At 37.5% G+C, this 17,686-nt stretch overlaps 1 protein-coding gene across 2 annotated transcripts in view; it reads right to left on the reverse strand.

Annotated features, from left to right (window-relative positions):
- The window catches only part of PHKA1 (phosphorylase kinase regulatory subunit alpha 1), a 274,019-nt gene that overhangs the window by 35,200 nt on the left and 221,133 nt on the right, over nt 1-17,686 (reverse strand). For both annotated transcript variants that reach the window (XM_075538855.1, XM_075538854.1), the window contains 2 exons: nt 15,311-15,412; nt 10,865-10,980 (listed from right to left, as the gene is read on the reverse strand). In XM_075538855.1, the coding sequence (XP_075394970.1) occupies nt 10,865-10,980; nt 15,311-15,412 (218 nt within the window). The remainder of the gene's footprint in view (nt 1-10,864; nt 10,981-15,310; nt 15,413-17,686) is intronic.

The following is a 17,686-nucleotide window of genomic DNA, read 5'->3' on the forward strand; positions in this document are numbered from 1 at the left end:
TCATTGAGGTTTTCACTTTGTTATTATTTTACTGTTTTACTTTGTTATTTTTTTTCTTTTGGCATTTTGGTGTTTTCCTGTACATGTAATCCAGGATAGGTAAAGCTATAAAGACATTAATTGGATTAATGTTTCTTTTGGGGTATAGCAGGGGAGGTTGGGGGAAACAGGGGGGCTTAAAACAATGAGTACAAGAATGAAGAAAATGTTCTAAAACTGTAGTAATGATTGTACAAGATTTCTTGATATGATTGAACAATTGAATTCTATAATATGTGAATTATATGCCAATAAAAGTGTTGGAAAAATATAGAGAATTCACAGACTGGGGATATTTTTTGACAATGACATATGAAACAAATGACTAATCTCTGAAATTTACAGAGAATTTCAGTACCTTAACAACAAAAAGGCAAAAACCCAATTTAAAAATGGGCAGAGGAGATAACCATGTAGTTCCCAAAGAAGATATTCAAGTAACCAATACTACTTGAAGAAATGCTTGTGATTATTAGCCATTAGAAAATTACAAATCAAAACAGGATTGAGACACAAGATTAACCCAGTATTAATAGGGAAGTTAAAAATAAACAAACCACCACCCAGAATCAGGAATCAGAAGATCAAAAACAAACAATTATATTTATGTGTTGAGGAGTAAAAGTGGAGGCCATCTGAAGACAATAGGAAATCCCCTCACAGAAGGGACACACGGAAGGTATGGTCACCCAGGGTGCAGTATAGCACCAATGAAACTCACAACATTCCTCTAGTTCAGGGGTGTCAAACTGGTGGCCCATGGGCTGAATGCGGTCCCCGAGCTAATTTTTTGTGGCCCACAATCCTCTGAAATATAATATAATGAGGGAATTGTGTGTACAGTATTGCCTCGATCTCCCCTAAGCGCTATTTTCCTCATAACAATTATTTCTATTTTCATTTTATTTCTGATCCCAGTTCTATCTCACAAATCCTGCTAGACCGGAATATGTACATTTGTGCAGATAAGAGCTTTTGACACGCGGAAGCCAGGACAGACAAACCCTTCAGAAATGTAATGGGAGTAGGCATACCATTAGGGGAGAGGGCGGGTAAGGGGGAGAATGGGGAATTGATAGCAATGATAGATGTATAACACCCCCACTTCCCCAAGGGGACAAATAACAGAAACTAGTGTGACAGGACACAGCAGATGGTTTGAGATCTGAAATATATATGTGTGTATATATATATAAAATCAAGGATTCACGAGGATGGGGGTGCGTAGGGAAAAAAGAGGAACTGATACTAAGGACTTAAGTAGAAAGATAATGTTTTGAAAATGATGATGGCAACATATATACAAGTTTGCTTGATATAATTGATTTGTGGGTTGTTATATCTGTAAGAGCCCCAGTCAAATGATTTAAGAACAAAGTAGAGAACAACAAATATGGATGAGGGTATAGAGAGTTTGGAACCCTCATATACTGCTGGTTGACTGTAAAATGGGGCAACCACTGTGGAAAATGGGATTAGCTCCATCAAATGGATGAAGTGGGAAATAGAATGGATATCAGCACCTTATCATTTGATCAATTTTATGTTTGTTCTAGTTTTAATATTCTGATTTCTTTTGATTGAGGTTTTTATCTGTTTTACTTTGTTATTGTTGTCAGTTATTCTTTTAAACATGTTTCTGTATATAAAATCCAGTATAGATAAATCTATAGAGACAGTAACTGGATTTATGGCTCCTTGGGAGTATGACAGGGAAGGGTGAGGGGAGATAGGGAGCTAATAACAGTGAGTACAAGAAAAATAATGTTCTAGAGCGGATTGTGGGGATGACTGTTTAAATCTTAATGTGATTAAATGATTGAATTGTATGATATATTAACTATATGCCAATAAAACAGCTTTTATAATGAAGGATGTATGGATTGTGGTAAAAGTTGTAAGAGCCCCCAATAAAATGATTTATTAAATAAATAAATAAGAAGCATAAAGAAACTCTGGTACCTCCCCACAATAGAGTACTATGCATTTCCAAAAAGCGGTGATGAAATCATGAAACACCTTGTGATATGGATGGACCTGGAAACCTTTATGCTGAGTAAAATTAGTCAATAACAAAAGGACAAATATTGTATGTGTCCAGTACTGTAAGGAGAAAAACAAAGACAAAGGCAGGTTTCTGTTTTCAGGTCATGTAATCTTATAATCTGGTCCCCCAAACAATGGCGTAGTGTGCTTAGCTCGTTCCGATAAACCATATAATTACCCTCTTTTTTGAACATCTTAAAAGCCACCTTAAGAGAGGTGGCCTTACTCCAGTTGGGATCAGTGTCTCATGTCATGGGGAGAGGGAAAACATTAATCAATTCCTGCCATACAGCAGAGTTCTATGGTCATTTCAAATAACTCCTACAAGAGTAATTAGTGAACCTTACTGTAACTTGGATCAAAAGGGGGGGGGTTCTCTGTATTGGATAAAGCGATTATACTTCTGATGGGAAAGCAACCTGTTATTGAGGAAAACATTCTATAGACCCACCATTGAACTATACCTGGTATTATGTTCTTCACTTGGTGTTTTTTATCTAGTTTCTATCTAGTCCATGGTTATGTTTTGTGAGTGTTACTGAAGTATTGCCCTATCTACCTCATAATTTGTATAACTAGTGTCCAGTCATGTAAGTTTCAAAGCTGTACAGGTCAACAATTCCTCTATTGCAGTCCTATTGATGTCCTATACATTTATGAATTCCTTTTCTCAATAGCATTTTAAATTCTATACAAGTGACTAAAATAATACTATCAACAGAATTGCTTCATGCCCCATGGGGTTGATTTAGGATGTACTCCAACAAAATGATAATGATGTCTCTAAAGTGAACCAGGGTTATATATAAACCATAGATTGATGAATGGATTTTGAGCTCTCATTTGATTATATCCCTAAAATAAGAATAATTCGTTCTTGTGACATGGTCCTGCTCAGTACTTGGCCTCATGAGATCGCTGACAATATGCTTGCTACAGCAAAGTAAGTGTGGCAAAGAAAGAAAATGGTGCCTAGCTATCAGAAAAAAGAGTGCTTGGGGTCTTAAAAGCTTGTATAAAAATAAGCATCCATCTAAGTGAGGCGTCAGTTAAGTCCACAGAGAAAAAAAGCCCAACAGCCTGTGTGATCCAAGGATTATAAATAATAAAATCTAAACCCAGAAGATGGAACAGTACTAAAGCCTAAATTCAAAATATCCTATTTGTGGAACGCTATGAATGATAGTGGAAGTTTCAAATCTGTTTCTGTAGGGTCCCTACATGAATTGAGTCTCTGGTGAGTCCCTATTGACCATAGTCTAGAAATGTGAATAAATTTAATATTAGACAAAGAGCATCGTGAAGCAGATTTTAGCAGCTGTAGTAAAGGCCAGAATGTAAGATCATGTCATTAGATCTCCCTTTTGACCCATTTTTACTTTACTCTAATTTAAAAATAATTTCTGCTTTCTTTTCAATTGAGATTTTCCTGTTTTATTTGGCCATTGTTGATGGGTCTTTTTTTGTCTTTGTTTTGTATGTTTTTCTGTATAAAGAAGTAGCATTGGTGGATCCATGACAGTATCTGGATTAATAATTACCTTGGGGGCATAGAAGAGAAGGTTGAGGAGAACTGGGGAGTAAACGGCAGTGGGTACAAGAAGGAAAAGAATGTTTCAAAGTTGATTGTGGTGATGATTATACTACCATTCTGAATATGGTTGAACTATTGAATTGTATTATATGCTCATTATATCTAAATGAAACTACTTAATTGGTATATATAGTAAAGAAATAAGAGCCCTGACACAAATTGATATATGCACATACAAGTTCATCACAATACTATTCATAATAACAAAAAGATAGAAACAACCTAGCTATGTACCAATGGAGGAATCGATAAACAAACTTTGGTTGTATAAGCACAACGAAATACTATGAAATAAGTCAATCATAAAAGGACGCATGCTGTATGAGACCACTATTATAAAAAGTCAAGGGTTAGAAGGTACATACCTGTTAACATGATGAAAGGGAAATCAATATACAATAAGTGGAATATTGACATAAAATAAATAAAATAAAAAGATGAAAGCAGGGAAAATTGTAGGAGAAATGCAAAAGGACTGTAGAAGAAATGCAACTAAGGCAAACACTAATATATACACGATCCTATAATAATAGTGATATATGAGTAGATAGATGGATATGCATGCAAGCTGAATGGGTTGAGAGAGCATGGGAGTATACCCAAATCTATATATAGGTTTGGCAGACAATATTTATACATGAGTATTTACCTTTTCTGTACATGGGTATTACCTTTGCTGGAAATATCTCCATGGAGCATAGAGGGGACAAAGTTATGAAAACTTCTTAGGTATAATGAAACACACTGAGGGAATGAGTTGCTCGGCCTAGTTGCTCAAGATCATAATCTTGGGGACACCAAGGTCAACTAATATAACAAAGTTCCCAAAGATAATGCTCTATATCTTACCTTGTCTAGTAGCAACAGTGGTCTTAAAAGCTCATGAAGGGTCCTTTAAAGAAACTTGAAGATACTTAAAAAAAAATTAGCCCAATGGACTAATGGACCAGGGGAACATCAATTTCCATGACCCTGAGACAAGAACGAAGTGACAGATACCCATTAGCGCTGCTCTGAAAGAGATCCTATTAGGAGGGCCTAGATAGAATGTCTGTCAATTTATTGTACTGTGCTCATTTGTGTGTTTCTGAGATGCTGGAAGCGATGTCACTGGTACTTCAAATGCCAGCAGGGTCACCCAGAGTGAACAGGTTTCAACAGAGCTTGAGATTAAGAACAGATTGTGAAGCAGGGATCGGCTGTCCTCTCTGAAGGAAGTTGCTGTTGAAAACTTTAGGCATAGCACTGAAACATTGTCAGATACTAAAAGTCTAATAAATGGAAGCTGAACGTTGTTGGAGATAGTGCTGAAGGATGAGCCTCTTGGGCTAGAAGACATTCAACATGTGACTGAGGAGAAGTTGCTTTCTCATTTAGGTCAACCATGGTGACTTAAATGAAGCAAAATCTGGGGAAGTGGAGTTTTCCGGATCCTCAGTTGCTGATGAGATGCAATTCAAGGTAAGAAGAAAGAGATGCAAAAATCTACTATTAATCCGAAAACTTGGAATGTACCAAGAATGAATTTAGGAAAATTGGAAATAATAAAAAATGACATGGAAGGCATTAGGATCAATGACAAAACCTGGGGTATTGTTACTTTCCACATCCTCATTTGCTGATGAAATACAATTCAAGGTAAGACGAAAGAGATGCAAAAATCTACTACTAATCCGAAATCTTGGAATGTACCAAACATGAATCTTGGAAAATTGGAAATAATAACAAACAACATGGAAGGCATTCAGATCAATGCTATAGGCATTGGTGAACTGAAGTGGACTGCTACTGACCATGCTGACTCAGAAAGCTGAGAATGACACAATCAATCAAAGGAATGGTGTTGCATTCATAGTCAGAAAGGACATTTCAATGTCTATCTTAAAGTACAATGCTGTTTGTGATAGGATAATATATTATCCCCATACAAGGGATCCAACTTTTATTCAAATTTGTGCACCAACCACCAAAATTAATGATGAGAAATTGAATTCTACCAATATCTCCAGTCTGAAATTGATCAAACATGCACTTAAGATGTACTGATAAATATTGGTGATCGGAATGAAAACATTGAAAGAAGTGGAATATATGGTCCTGGTAATAGAAATGAAGCTGAAGGTTACATTATAGAATTTTGCAAGACAAATAACTGGTTCTGAGCAAATACTTTTTTTCAACAAAAGGCTACTCTCACAATTGTTTTTATGTTTGAGCCCATTGTCGCAGTCAGTGTATTTCACTGTCATATTGGAATTGGAAATAGAAATAAGGAGCCTGGGGAGAAGGGGAAAGAGTGCTCTTATGTTAAGGCAAATGCAATCAATGTTGTGAAACAAAATGCATATAAATTGTTGAATATAAAGTAATATACTCTGTAAAGTTTCCCCCAAAGTACAATTTAAAAAATTTATAGCCAAGAAAAACCACAGGGTAGTTTTACTCTGTTGCAAAGGTTGTGGTGTGTCAGAATGGACTCAATAGTACCCAGGAACAATCTTAAAAAGTCCATTTCCCCCCACAATTAGGAAAGGGAACACTTGTAAGCGAGAAAGAAAAGGGTGTAGGACCATACAAAATACCAGATAGGCAGGTGCAGATGGAAACCAATATTTAAACAAGGAATTTAAGAACATTTTAGGGTTTTCACTGCTCTAAATATTAATGCCAATGATTTCGGCTCCCTTGAAGACTTATATACAATGGATGTAAAAGGGAAAAACTGATATACCAAAGTAGATTGAGGACTAAGATATTACTGTCCCAAGTCATGGTATTTTCAATCACACTATATGCATGGAAGGAGGAATAAATAAAGACAAAGAATAAGGAAGACTAGAGAAGTCTTGATACATGTGAATTATGGTAATGGTGAAAATATTAAATGTATCATAGGATTTCTGAATAGCAAACAATTCTCTTTTTAGAAGGAGATGGCCAGAATGGTCTGTAGAAGGTATCTGAGTGGCACAGACCATCTGTGCTCAGCTAGTAAGAGAATACTCCTTAGAATCAAAGATGGCAAAACTTGTCTCACTTACTTTGAAGATGCTTTCAGAAGGGGCCAGTCCTTAAAGAAGCACTTCATAATTAGTAATGCAGAGGGTTAGTGAAAAAGAGGAAGATCTTCAACAAGATGGGCAGACACAGGTTGCAACAAAGCAACAGTTATGAGAATGGTACAGGACCAGGCAGTGTTTTTTTCTGCTGTACATACACGTGATCACCACAAGTTGAAACCAACTGGACAGTACCTTAAAACAACAACCTACCTAGAAACATGTACTTAAGACTCTTAAGTATATAATAAATATGTAAACAATATTGTATGACTATAAATAACTATAATGTGCATCTGCTACCTTAATAGTAAACCTATAAATATATATAAATAGATCTATTTCCCCATCCTCATATATAAATAAATTTACATATGTACATGCCTTTATTTAAATCTCTATAAATGCCCTTTGCCTCCTAGCTCTTTTCTCTGTTTCCTTTGACTTTCCTCTTGTCCCACTATCATGCTCAACCTTCATTTGGGTTTCAGTAATTCCACTCGGTTATATTACCCTTGATTACACCCTACCAGGCCCTCTACACCCTCCTCACAATCAATTTGGATCACTTGTTGTTCCCTTGTCCCTGGGTTTGTTAACACCACTCCCTTTCACTCCACCTCCCTTTCTTCCATGTTCCGCCGGAACTGTCAGTCCCGTTGTTTTCTCCTCCAGATTGTTCATGCAGCCTATCTTATTTAGACAGACCTGCACTCAAGTACTCGCTCAATGCAAGAATACTTTGTTCTATTAAACTGGCATTCTGTGATGCTCACCAACACGATAGCTGAAGACAAAGCAGGTGCATAAGCAGATGTGGTAAAGAAAGTGGATGGTGCCCGGCTATCAAATGGCATAGCATCTGGGGTCTTAAAAGCTTGAAGGTAAACAAGCAGCCATTTAGCTCAGAAGCAACAAAGCCCACATGGAAGAAGCACACCAGCTTGTGTGACCATGAGGTGTCGAAGGGATCAGGTATCAGGTATCAGGCATCAAAGAACAAAAAATCAAATAATTGTGAATGAGGGGGACTGCAGTTTGGGGACACAAGACCCATCTGTAGGCAACTGGACATCATCTTATAGAAGGTTCACAAAGAGGAGATGAGTCAGTCAGGGTACAGTTTAGCAACAATGAAACATACAACTTTCCTCTAGTTCCTAAATGCTTCCTCCCCCACCCCTGCCCCACACCCACTGTCATGATCCCAATTCTACATTACAAATCTGGCTAGACCAAAGGATGTACACTGGTACAGATAGGAACTGGAAACACAGGGAATCCAGGACAGACGATTCCTTCAGCACCAGTGCCTAGAGTGACGATACTGGGAGGGTGGAGGGAGGGTGGGTTGGAAAGGGGAAACCGATTACAAGGATCTACATATAACCTCGTCTCTGGGGGTCAGACAACAGAAAAGTGAGTGAAGGAAGATGTCGGACAGTGTGAGATATGACAAAATAATTGATAAATTATCAAGTGGTCATGGGTGGGGGGAGAGGGGATGAATGGGGAAAAGCCAGGGGCTTGGGTGGAGAGCACATGTTTTGAGAATGATGAGAGCAACGAATGTACAGATGTGCTTTACACAATTGATGTATGTATGGATTGGGATAAGAGTTGTATGAGTCCCCAATAAAATGATTAAAAATAACTGTAATGTGTTTAGTCGACTGCTCTCAACCCAAACAAGGATAGTTTACCAACAACATCAATAATTTTATTTATTAAAGAAGGTAGTTTTCGCCCTCCAAATAGGAAATTGTACAGTTTACCAAATTATCTATAGGAAAAAAAGCTGTAAAGTGAAAACTTTTCTATTACAGAGAACTTTCTTGTTTTATTCTTATTTTTGCTATTACATAAATATATATATGAAAGACTCCTTAAGGAGTGAGCTAAAATGAAGCTACTTTGAATTAAGCTTCAAGCATTGTTTCATTTTTCTTCTAATTGCCTTCTTAAAATACAAGCAAATAATCCAATAATATCTCCATTTTTTTCTCTTCTGTATGTATTATAATACTATAATTTATTATAATTCTATCTTGAAAGTAGGAGAGATAGGTTTAAACTTTTCAATAAAATGCTATCATGAAAAACCAAATCAGTACTCTCTTAACTTGTAGATTTTAAAATTGCATGATTTCCTAGAGATTTAAAAAAAGAAATTATGGAATTTTGTGCTAAAATATCTTTGTGTAATATAGGAAGAGCTCCTTTACATTAGCTCCCTTTTACTCCCCCCCCCTACAATACTACCCCCTCCCTTGAAACACTTATTCTACTTGCTGTCCTTATAGGTTCATCAATCCTGGGATTCATATACTGAAAACCAGACAAATATATAACAAAAATCCAAGAGGGTCACCCCAATGACAAAACACATCTGAGCTAAACCCTAATATGAACAACAACAACAAAAACAAGCCAGAAAATATGAAAACCAGATCAGGTCTAACGTGCATCAGAGAGGGGAATGATGAACTGATAAGGTTTTAACTATTTAAACCAGGTTTATCATTTTGAATTTCTATAGTCATCTCTCCAATGAACTCTGTTTGGCAACCCTCTATTATGGATGAAGGGAAGTCACTAGGGGCTTATTTCCTATACAGATTACACAAATGTATCTTGGGATCCCATGGTCATCCATAGCCTTCTGCAAACCAGATTCTCACAATTTAGCATCTTATACTATTCCCTACTTCAGCTTTGGATTATATGATTTACTGTCCTGTAGTGACTGATGTTGGTGTGCTTCTTCCATGTGGTCTTAGTTGACATCTCATTTAAATGGCTACTTGCTTGGAAAGAAGCCTTTAAGATCCCAGATACTATTTTATCTAATAGCCAGTCACCATCTACTTTCTTCACCACACTTTGCTATAGCACCCATATCTTCTGTGTTCCCTTCCTGAGACTGAGCATCAAGCAGGACCATGATGTAAGAACTAATTGTTCTTAAATTCGAGTTAAGATTTCGTGGAGCCACAAACCCATTCCTGGATCTATATTTAATTATCTGCCTTTGACTCCCGTTGAAGATCTCCTTGTCAATCAACCCCCTGGGGGAAATGGTTTGTTTTTTTTTAAGATCCTATCTTAATCTGGTTTTCTCGCTATCATATATTTATAGATCTAAAAAATCCTGGTTTAATTCCATAAAATTAATTTCAAAATTACATGTTAATTCTAACAAGATAAACTCAGGATTTCATTTCCTTGCTATTAAAATCAAGTTACTTGTTCCAGAAAAAGTACAGCTATCTATAAAATGATAGAGGAGAAACAAACAACTTGTTATTTATTTATAAAATGGCCAAGAGTACATGCAAGTTATACCAGACTAAAGGGAGCTTAAACTATGTTAAAGGATTCTCAAGCTGTTTCATCTAACTTTCATTCTATGAAAGTCCACCTGCAAAATAAATAATTCAAACTAAACCAAGCATATGAAACCAAAGCTATGGATGAAACCTGATTGCAAAAGAAGGATTTAAAAAAAAAATAAATCATTTTATTGGGGGCTCTTACAGCTCTTGTAATAATCCATACATCAATTAAATCAAACACATTTGTACATATGTTGCCATCATTGTTTTAAAAACATTTTCTTTCTGCTTAAGCCCTTGGCTTCAGCTCCCCGTTTTTCCCTCCCTCCCCCACCCTCACACCTTCATAGGCCCCTGATAAATTAGAAATTATTATTATTTTTATATCTTACACCATCGTCTGTCTCCCTTTGTCCACATTTCTGTTGTTAGTCCCCCTGGGGGTGGGTGGAGGGGAGTTGTTGATCGATCATTATAGTCGGTTTCCTGTTTCTCCCCCCACTTTGTCCCTATTCTCATGGTATTGCTACTCTTCTTACTGTTCTTGAGGGGTTTATCTGCCCCGGATTCTGTGTGTTCAGGACTCTTACCTGTACCAGTACACATGCTCCGGTCTAGGCAGATTCGTAAGGTAGAACTGGGGTCATGATAGTGTGTGTGGGGGAGAAAGCATTAAAGAACTAGAAGTATATTGTGTGTTCCATTGGTGATATGCTGCATGCTGGCTGTCTTGTTCCAAAAGAATGTTCTTAAACCTGCCAATATCCTAGGAAATTTCCCAAGTGTCTTACCTGTTTTATCTCACTTTTTAACTGCATGATCTCAGCTCGTTCTGTTTTGGTTGCTCCAACAGCACCAATCTCATGGATAGAAATAGCAGGGCTGACATTTGAATCCATGGGACGAACTATAACATTAAAGATAAAAAGAGAAGATAATCAGGTCAGATTTGTCCCCATCACATTAAACATACCTAGATGTACACCATAATATTTAACTTAATAAAAAAACCACCATCACCACCACCATCACCCAGTCACTGCAACATTGCTATTTGACATGTGGTCTATGGAACAGTAGCATCAACATCACCTGAGAATTTGTTAATACAATCTCAGGTCCCATGTCGGACCAAGTGAATCACAATCTTCCTTTTAGCAAGATTTCCCAGATGATTTATCCACAGTAAGGCTTGAGAAACCCTGCTCTATAACTTTCTTTAACCACTCGAAGATCTACTATCTATCAATCTGACATTACATGTATTTGCCCTAAGCCTAAACTTTGAGCATAACAGATAACCTTTTTCATTTGCTCTGTTGTTTTAAGTACTAGACACAAAATGCCAGTCTTCATTCCACTATCAAGACTACACGTGCAGATGGAAGTTTAGTTTGTGACAGATACATCAGGTGTGCTGTAGCAACTACATGCACTCTTAACACTGAATGCAATACTAAGTTATTTCCAATTACAATGCAAGAAAATTTCAGGTTATATAAATTACTAGTCTTAGAGTTTTATGTTCCGATAGCAATGTCCTAAGATAGAGATGAGATAATGTAAGGAATAAAAAAAATCACTTAGTAATTACATCATTTAAATTAAAAATGACACACACAGTGGTTTTCATATTTTTGTCACACAACTTTGTTTTTAATTGTTTTATGTGTTGGGATTCTATACTCAGAAGCCAGAAAGTATTGCTGCTAGGGTTCTAATTCAGACATGCACGAGTTAATTCCAAACAAAATGTACTCGAACATGTATCTGTGATCAGTGGGTGGCTGCGCATAGTTCTCTCAGTATTACACTAGTCTTAGTATTCTTATGGTGTCTTCAGAAGGAAAAAAGGATTCATCTATGAGAAACCAAAAGTAATCTATAGCTAGAAGGCAGTCTGGATTCAGATCCCATCATTACTCTCTAAGGCGAGGCAAAAACAATCACCAGCATTAAACCCCACATAAGCAAAGCACTGCTGAAGAAGGACAAAGTAGAAGGACTCACACTTCCCAGTCTCAATACCTACTCCACAGCAATGGTAGTCAACATAGCCCAGGGATAGTACAACAACAGACACATAAACCAATGGAATAGAATTGAGTAGAATTGAGAGCCCTGAAGTAAATCTGTCTACTCATGGACCACTGATCTTTGACACAAAGAATGAAAAATGGAGACAAGATAGTCCTCTAACACATGGTACTGGCAAAACTATATTATCCATTTACTGAAAAATCAAACAGGACCCACCATATACAAAAACAACTGAAGATGCTTCAAAGACAGAAATATTAAAATGAAATTATAGAGATCATGAAAGAAAAAGTAAGGACAAAATTAGTGGTCCTGACATGTGACCTAAATAGATGATTATACATAACTGAAAACATACAAATAGCGTAAAACAAATGGGAGGACTGAAACAGCTTAAAAACTGAACACAATACACAAAAAAATATTTCACCCAAAGAGTAAAAGGAGAACCTACACTGGGAAAAATGATTGGAAATTATATTATCAGATAAGGGTCTACAAAGGGGTACTAAAAAAATCAGGAATTTTTTTACCAGAGCTATGTATTTATTTGCAAAACAACCTTTTCACCTTCAAAGTACTCTCCATTGCACTTAATACACTTGTCAAATCTGCATTTCCTTTCTCAGAGGTACATAAAATTAACATAAACTCTAACCATAACAGAATCTAATCTCAAAAGATTATAGTAATCAACTTCAACACCTCAACAACAAACCCATAAATAACAACAAACCCATAAATAATCCAAATTGAAAATAGGCAAAAGACATAGGTGGCGGAAGGACCTTGGGCCTCTACTCAAGCACTCCCTCAATGCATGAATACTTTCTTTTATTAAATTTGCACTCTATGATGCTCACTCTCCTGACACAACTGCTAAAGCCAAAGTTGGTGAACAAGTAAATGTGGTGAAGAAAGCTGATGGTGCCCGGCTATCAAAAGAGATAGTGTCTGGGGTCTTAAAGGCTTGAAGGTGAAAAAGTGGCCATCTAGCTCAGAAGCAATAAAGCCCACATGGAAGAAGCACACCAGCCGGGGCGATCACGAGGTGCCAAAGGGACCAGTTATAAGGTATCATGAAAAAAAAAAAGAATATATATATATATATATATATATATATATATATATATATATATATATATATATATACCATATTGAATGAAGGGGGAAGTGCAGAGTGGAGACCCAAGGCCCAAGTGTCGGCCACTGGAGATCCCCTCATAGAGGGGTTTAGGAGAGGAGATGGGTCAGTCAGGGTGCAATGTAGTACCGATGAAGAACACAGCTTTCCCCCAGATCCTGGATGCTTCCTCCCCAAACTACCATGATCCAAATTCTACCTTGCAGGACTGGATAGGACAGAGGTTGTACACTGGTGCATATGGGGGCTGGAGGCACAGGGAATCCAGGGTGGATGATACCTTCAGGACCACGGGTGTGAGGGGCGATGCTGGGAGGGTGAGTGGAGAGTGAGTGGGTTGGAAAGGGGGAACTGATTACAAGGATCCACATGTGACCTCCTCCCTGGGAGATGGACGGCAGAGAAGGAGGGGGAAGGGAGACTCCAGATAGGGCAAGATATGACAAAATAACAATCTATAAATTATCAAGGGCTCACGAGGGTGGGGGGAGCGGGGAGGGAGGGGAAAAAAAGAGGACCTGATGCAAAGGGCTTGGGTGGAGAGCAGATGCTTTGAAAATGATTAGGGCAGGGAATGTACGGATGTGCTTTATACAATTGATGTATGTATATGTATGGATTGTGATAAGAGTTGTATGAGCCCCTAATAAAATGTCAAAAAAAAGAAAATGATTAGGGCAAGGAATGTACAGGTGTGCTTTATACAATTGATGTATGTGTATGTATGGAATGTGATAAGAGTTGTATGAGCCCCTAATAAAATGTTTAAAAATAATAAAACAAAGAAGACCGGTGACACATGAAGAAATGCTTATGATGCAAATCAAACTAACAATGTGATGTCATTTCACCACAGTATCGGTAACAAAGTTGAAAATAAAAGCAGGAAACAACAAACGCTGGTGATGGCGTTGAAGACTGGAAGCCTCGTACACTGCTGGTAGCATGGTAAAATGGTGCAACCACAGTGGTAAGTAGTCTGGGACTTCCTTAAAAAGTTGGAAATAGAAACAGCACATGATCCAATAATCCCCCGGTCACAAGTATATCTTAGAGAACCCAGAGCTGTGCCATGAATAGATGGTCGTATACCCATGCTCGTCACAGCCCTATTCACAGCGGCAATAAAGGTGGAAACAACCTAAATGCCCATCAAAAGAAGAATGGGTAAACCAACTGTGGTCCTTATATACAATGGAATACTATACACCCTAAAAGAATAACAATGAATGTGTGAAATAATTAAAGCTGTTCTTCTCATAGCATGCACGAACCTGCAGGATATTATGTTGAATGAAATAAGTCATTCACAAAAGAGTAAATATTGTATGAGGCCGTTATCATAAAAAAATCAATTCACACACATACAGAGTCTAATCAAAACACTGTTTCTGAGGGAATCTGTGGTCAGCTCAGAAGGTTCTGGGGGGTCTAATGAGGTAATCTTGGTAGATTTTCTTGAAGGACACAGGACAGTCATGAAGACTTGCTATGGAAAGGTTTTAAGAAAACGGAAAGTGGTATTGGTGAGGAAAAGGCCAGAAAAGCTCTGCCAAGGATTGTTCCCTCCATCAGGACAATGCAGCTGCTCATCCTTTAAGGACAGCAAAGGCCCTTCTCTGAGAATTTCACTAGGAATTCTAACTTCCTTCACTCTACAGCCCTAATCTTGTCCCTCCAGACTTTTGCTCCGCAAACGGAAAGAATGTTTAAAAGGAATATGATTTCAGTACCTCGTGGGCGCCAAAGCTGCCACTTTGATGTGATGTAAATCGAGGATTGTGCACATCCTCAAGAAAGGTGAGAAAGATGGAGACTGCCTTCAGAGGTGTATACACTTGGGTAGAGGCTAGGTTGAGGAGCAAAAACTCATATTTTGATATTTTTGTTTAATAAATTATTGGTTTCTTTGATTCTTTAATAATAATTTGAAAACTTACTCTTGTGTTTATGTAGAGCTAAGAAGTTCTTCTGATTAAAGGAAACATTTTAAAACTAAGAGACACTTAAACATCTTGAAATAAAAAATAAAAATGGAGTTATTCCAACTTACTGCTTCGCTCCACGCCAAATTCTTTGCCACTGAGAATGTGGTGAAGGAGGCTCTTCATAGCTGAAGGACTGAGACTCATGAGGCCCTCTGTGGCTTCTTCAGCTAGGCAGCAGAGACATGAGGACAGAGAGGTTTTTCATTGGCCTGCTATACTGTCCCTACTTTCCATTATTATTTTCTAAGTCACTTGACTGGACGAATATGACTTAAAAATCAGTTCTGGAACTATAGTGCTTATGTATTCTGCAACAAATTCTTAATTATTGAAGCACTGATTATGTATTTTATGGATGAACCAGATCCTTGATTTATTCCTTATTTTCCTAGACCACCACCACCCTGCCCCACTCCCCACTTTTATGGTACTTCATAGTATCTTCATTTGAAGGCGAGAAGAACAAAAAGGAAATGGAATTAGAGGCCACTCAGAGAAGGGCAATGCATGTAAGGGGCCACTATATGAATATCCAAAAACCAACCAAGCTTACTGCTGTAGAGTTGACGCTGACTCATAGCAGCCTTACAAGGCAGGGTAAGACTGTACCTGTCAGCTTCTGAGACTATAACCCTTTAAGGGAGTAGAAAAATCCCACTTTTTTCTTGAGGAAAGATTGGTGGTTTTGAACTGCTGACCTTGAAGTTAGCAGCCCAATGTGTAATCACTCACCACTGGGGCTCCTGTAATATGAAGCTAGACTAAAATAATTAAACTCCTCCGTGTGTAAATCTAAAGACTTAAAAGAGAATAGACATGAATCCATGAAATTACAAAGATTATTTGAGAGGATAACTTGAACTTGTTCATGAAGGTTCAACATTTATAAGAGTTTACCATATGTAGGTCATTATTTTAAACAATGTTAGCACAAACAGGTATGACATGGTGCCTGACCTTGAGAATTTGACCATCTATTTTGGAGAGATGGAACATATAAACAATAGTAAAACATTGTACATACTAAGTGCCAAATGAGAAGTACAGACAATACATCATTTGAAAATCAGAGTATGTATCAATATCCAAGGATAGGTGTTGATAAGATTAGTGAAGTAGGCGATAAAGACCAGGCTGAATATCAGACCGAGTGATATTTACTTTACCATATTAGCAACAAAGAACCATGATTTTGATGAATCCATAGACAAAAGGATACCAAATAGGTAATTAATAAAAGTAAAGACTGTTTAGGGGTTTATCCCTCATATTTCGAGATTTATTGTGAACAACCAGACCCTCTCAGAAAAACATGCCTTGATATCACAGCTAGAGAATCCTATAGTACCATAAATGCAGCTGTAACAATGTGGTGAACTAGAAATCATTTGTGATCAGAACTGTATTAAAATGTTATATTCACTGGCTACATAACTTGGGGCAAATTATTTAACCTGAGTTCAAATATACTTCTCTGTAGAAATAGCAAACAACATTTTCTCCAGGAGGTTGTAAGGATTAAATTAGATAATGTATGTAAATATAAAGCAATGTATGATATATAAACACACACACAAAACAGCAAACAAGTAAAACAGAGCAACAATAACAAAAAGACTGCCGTTGAGTCAGTTTCAATTAGTAACAACCATATAAGACAGAGTAGACCTACCCTAGGGTTTCCAAGGCTGTAAATCTTTATGGTAGCAAACTTCTCTCACTTTTCTGCCATGGAGCAGCTAGCAGATTCGAACCTTGCACCAGGAAGGTTCATTGTCTGACATATACTCACTCCATGGTGTCAATTCTCATTCATAGTGACCCTATGGGACAGATTAGAACTGCCTCTGGGTGTCCAAGACTTTAAATCTTTATGGGAGTAGACAGCCTCGTCTTTCTCTCATGGAGCGACTGCTGGGTTTGAACTGTGGCCATTGTGATTAGCAAATCAGGGCCTAGTCCACGATGCCACCAGGGCTCCTGGTTTGGCATATAGTAATTATAAAATAATTGTTATCTCTCTTCCCTAAAAGGGTTATTTACCATGTAAATTTCTGTATGTATTTCATTTAAGTTAGAGTCCAACCAATCTATTTTGCTACTTGTTAATGGCTCAATTGGGGGAAATTTAACTGAAACAATGGCTAAAATGGAGTTTTGCTACTGTGATTTTATTTTTCTATTCCATCTCTATTATTTCATCATTTTTGTTGAAAACAAATGCTTTGTAATTAACTACATCAATGGAAAAGCAAGAGTCATGTACTATGGCCCCTTATTCCCCCCCCCATTTTATATTCTGCTCTGCAGTATCTATGTTGCTGTGATTAGCCTTGCCAAACCCCCAGCAACCCCATGGACCATGGGGTGAAATGTTGCCCAGCTATATGCTATCCTCATGATTGGTTACAGATCGCATCATTTGATCCATAGGGTTTTCA

This window comes from Tenrec ecaudatus, chromosome X, assembly GCF_050624435.1.
Source record: "Tenrec ecaudatus isolate mTenEca1 chromosome X, mTenEca1.hap1, whole genome shotgun sequence".
Taxonomy (NCBI): domain Eukaryota; kingdom Metazoa; phylum Chordata; class Mammalia; order Afrosoricida; family Tenrecidae; genus Tenrec; species Tenrec ecaudatus.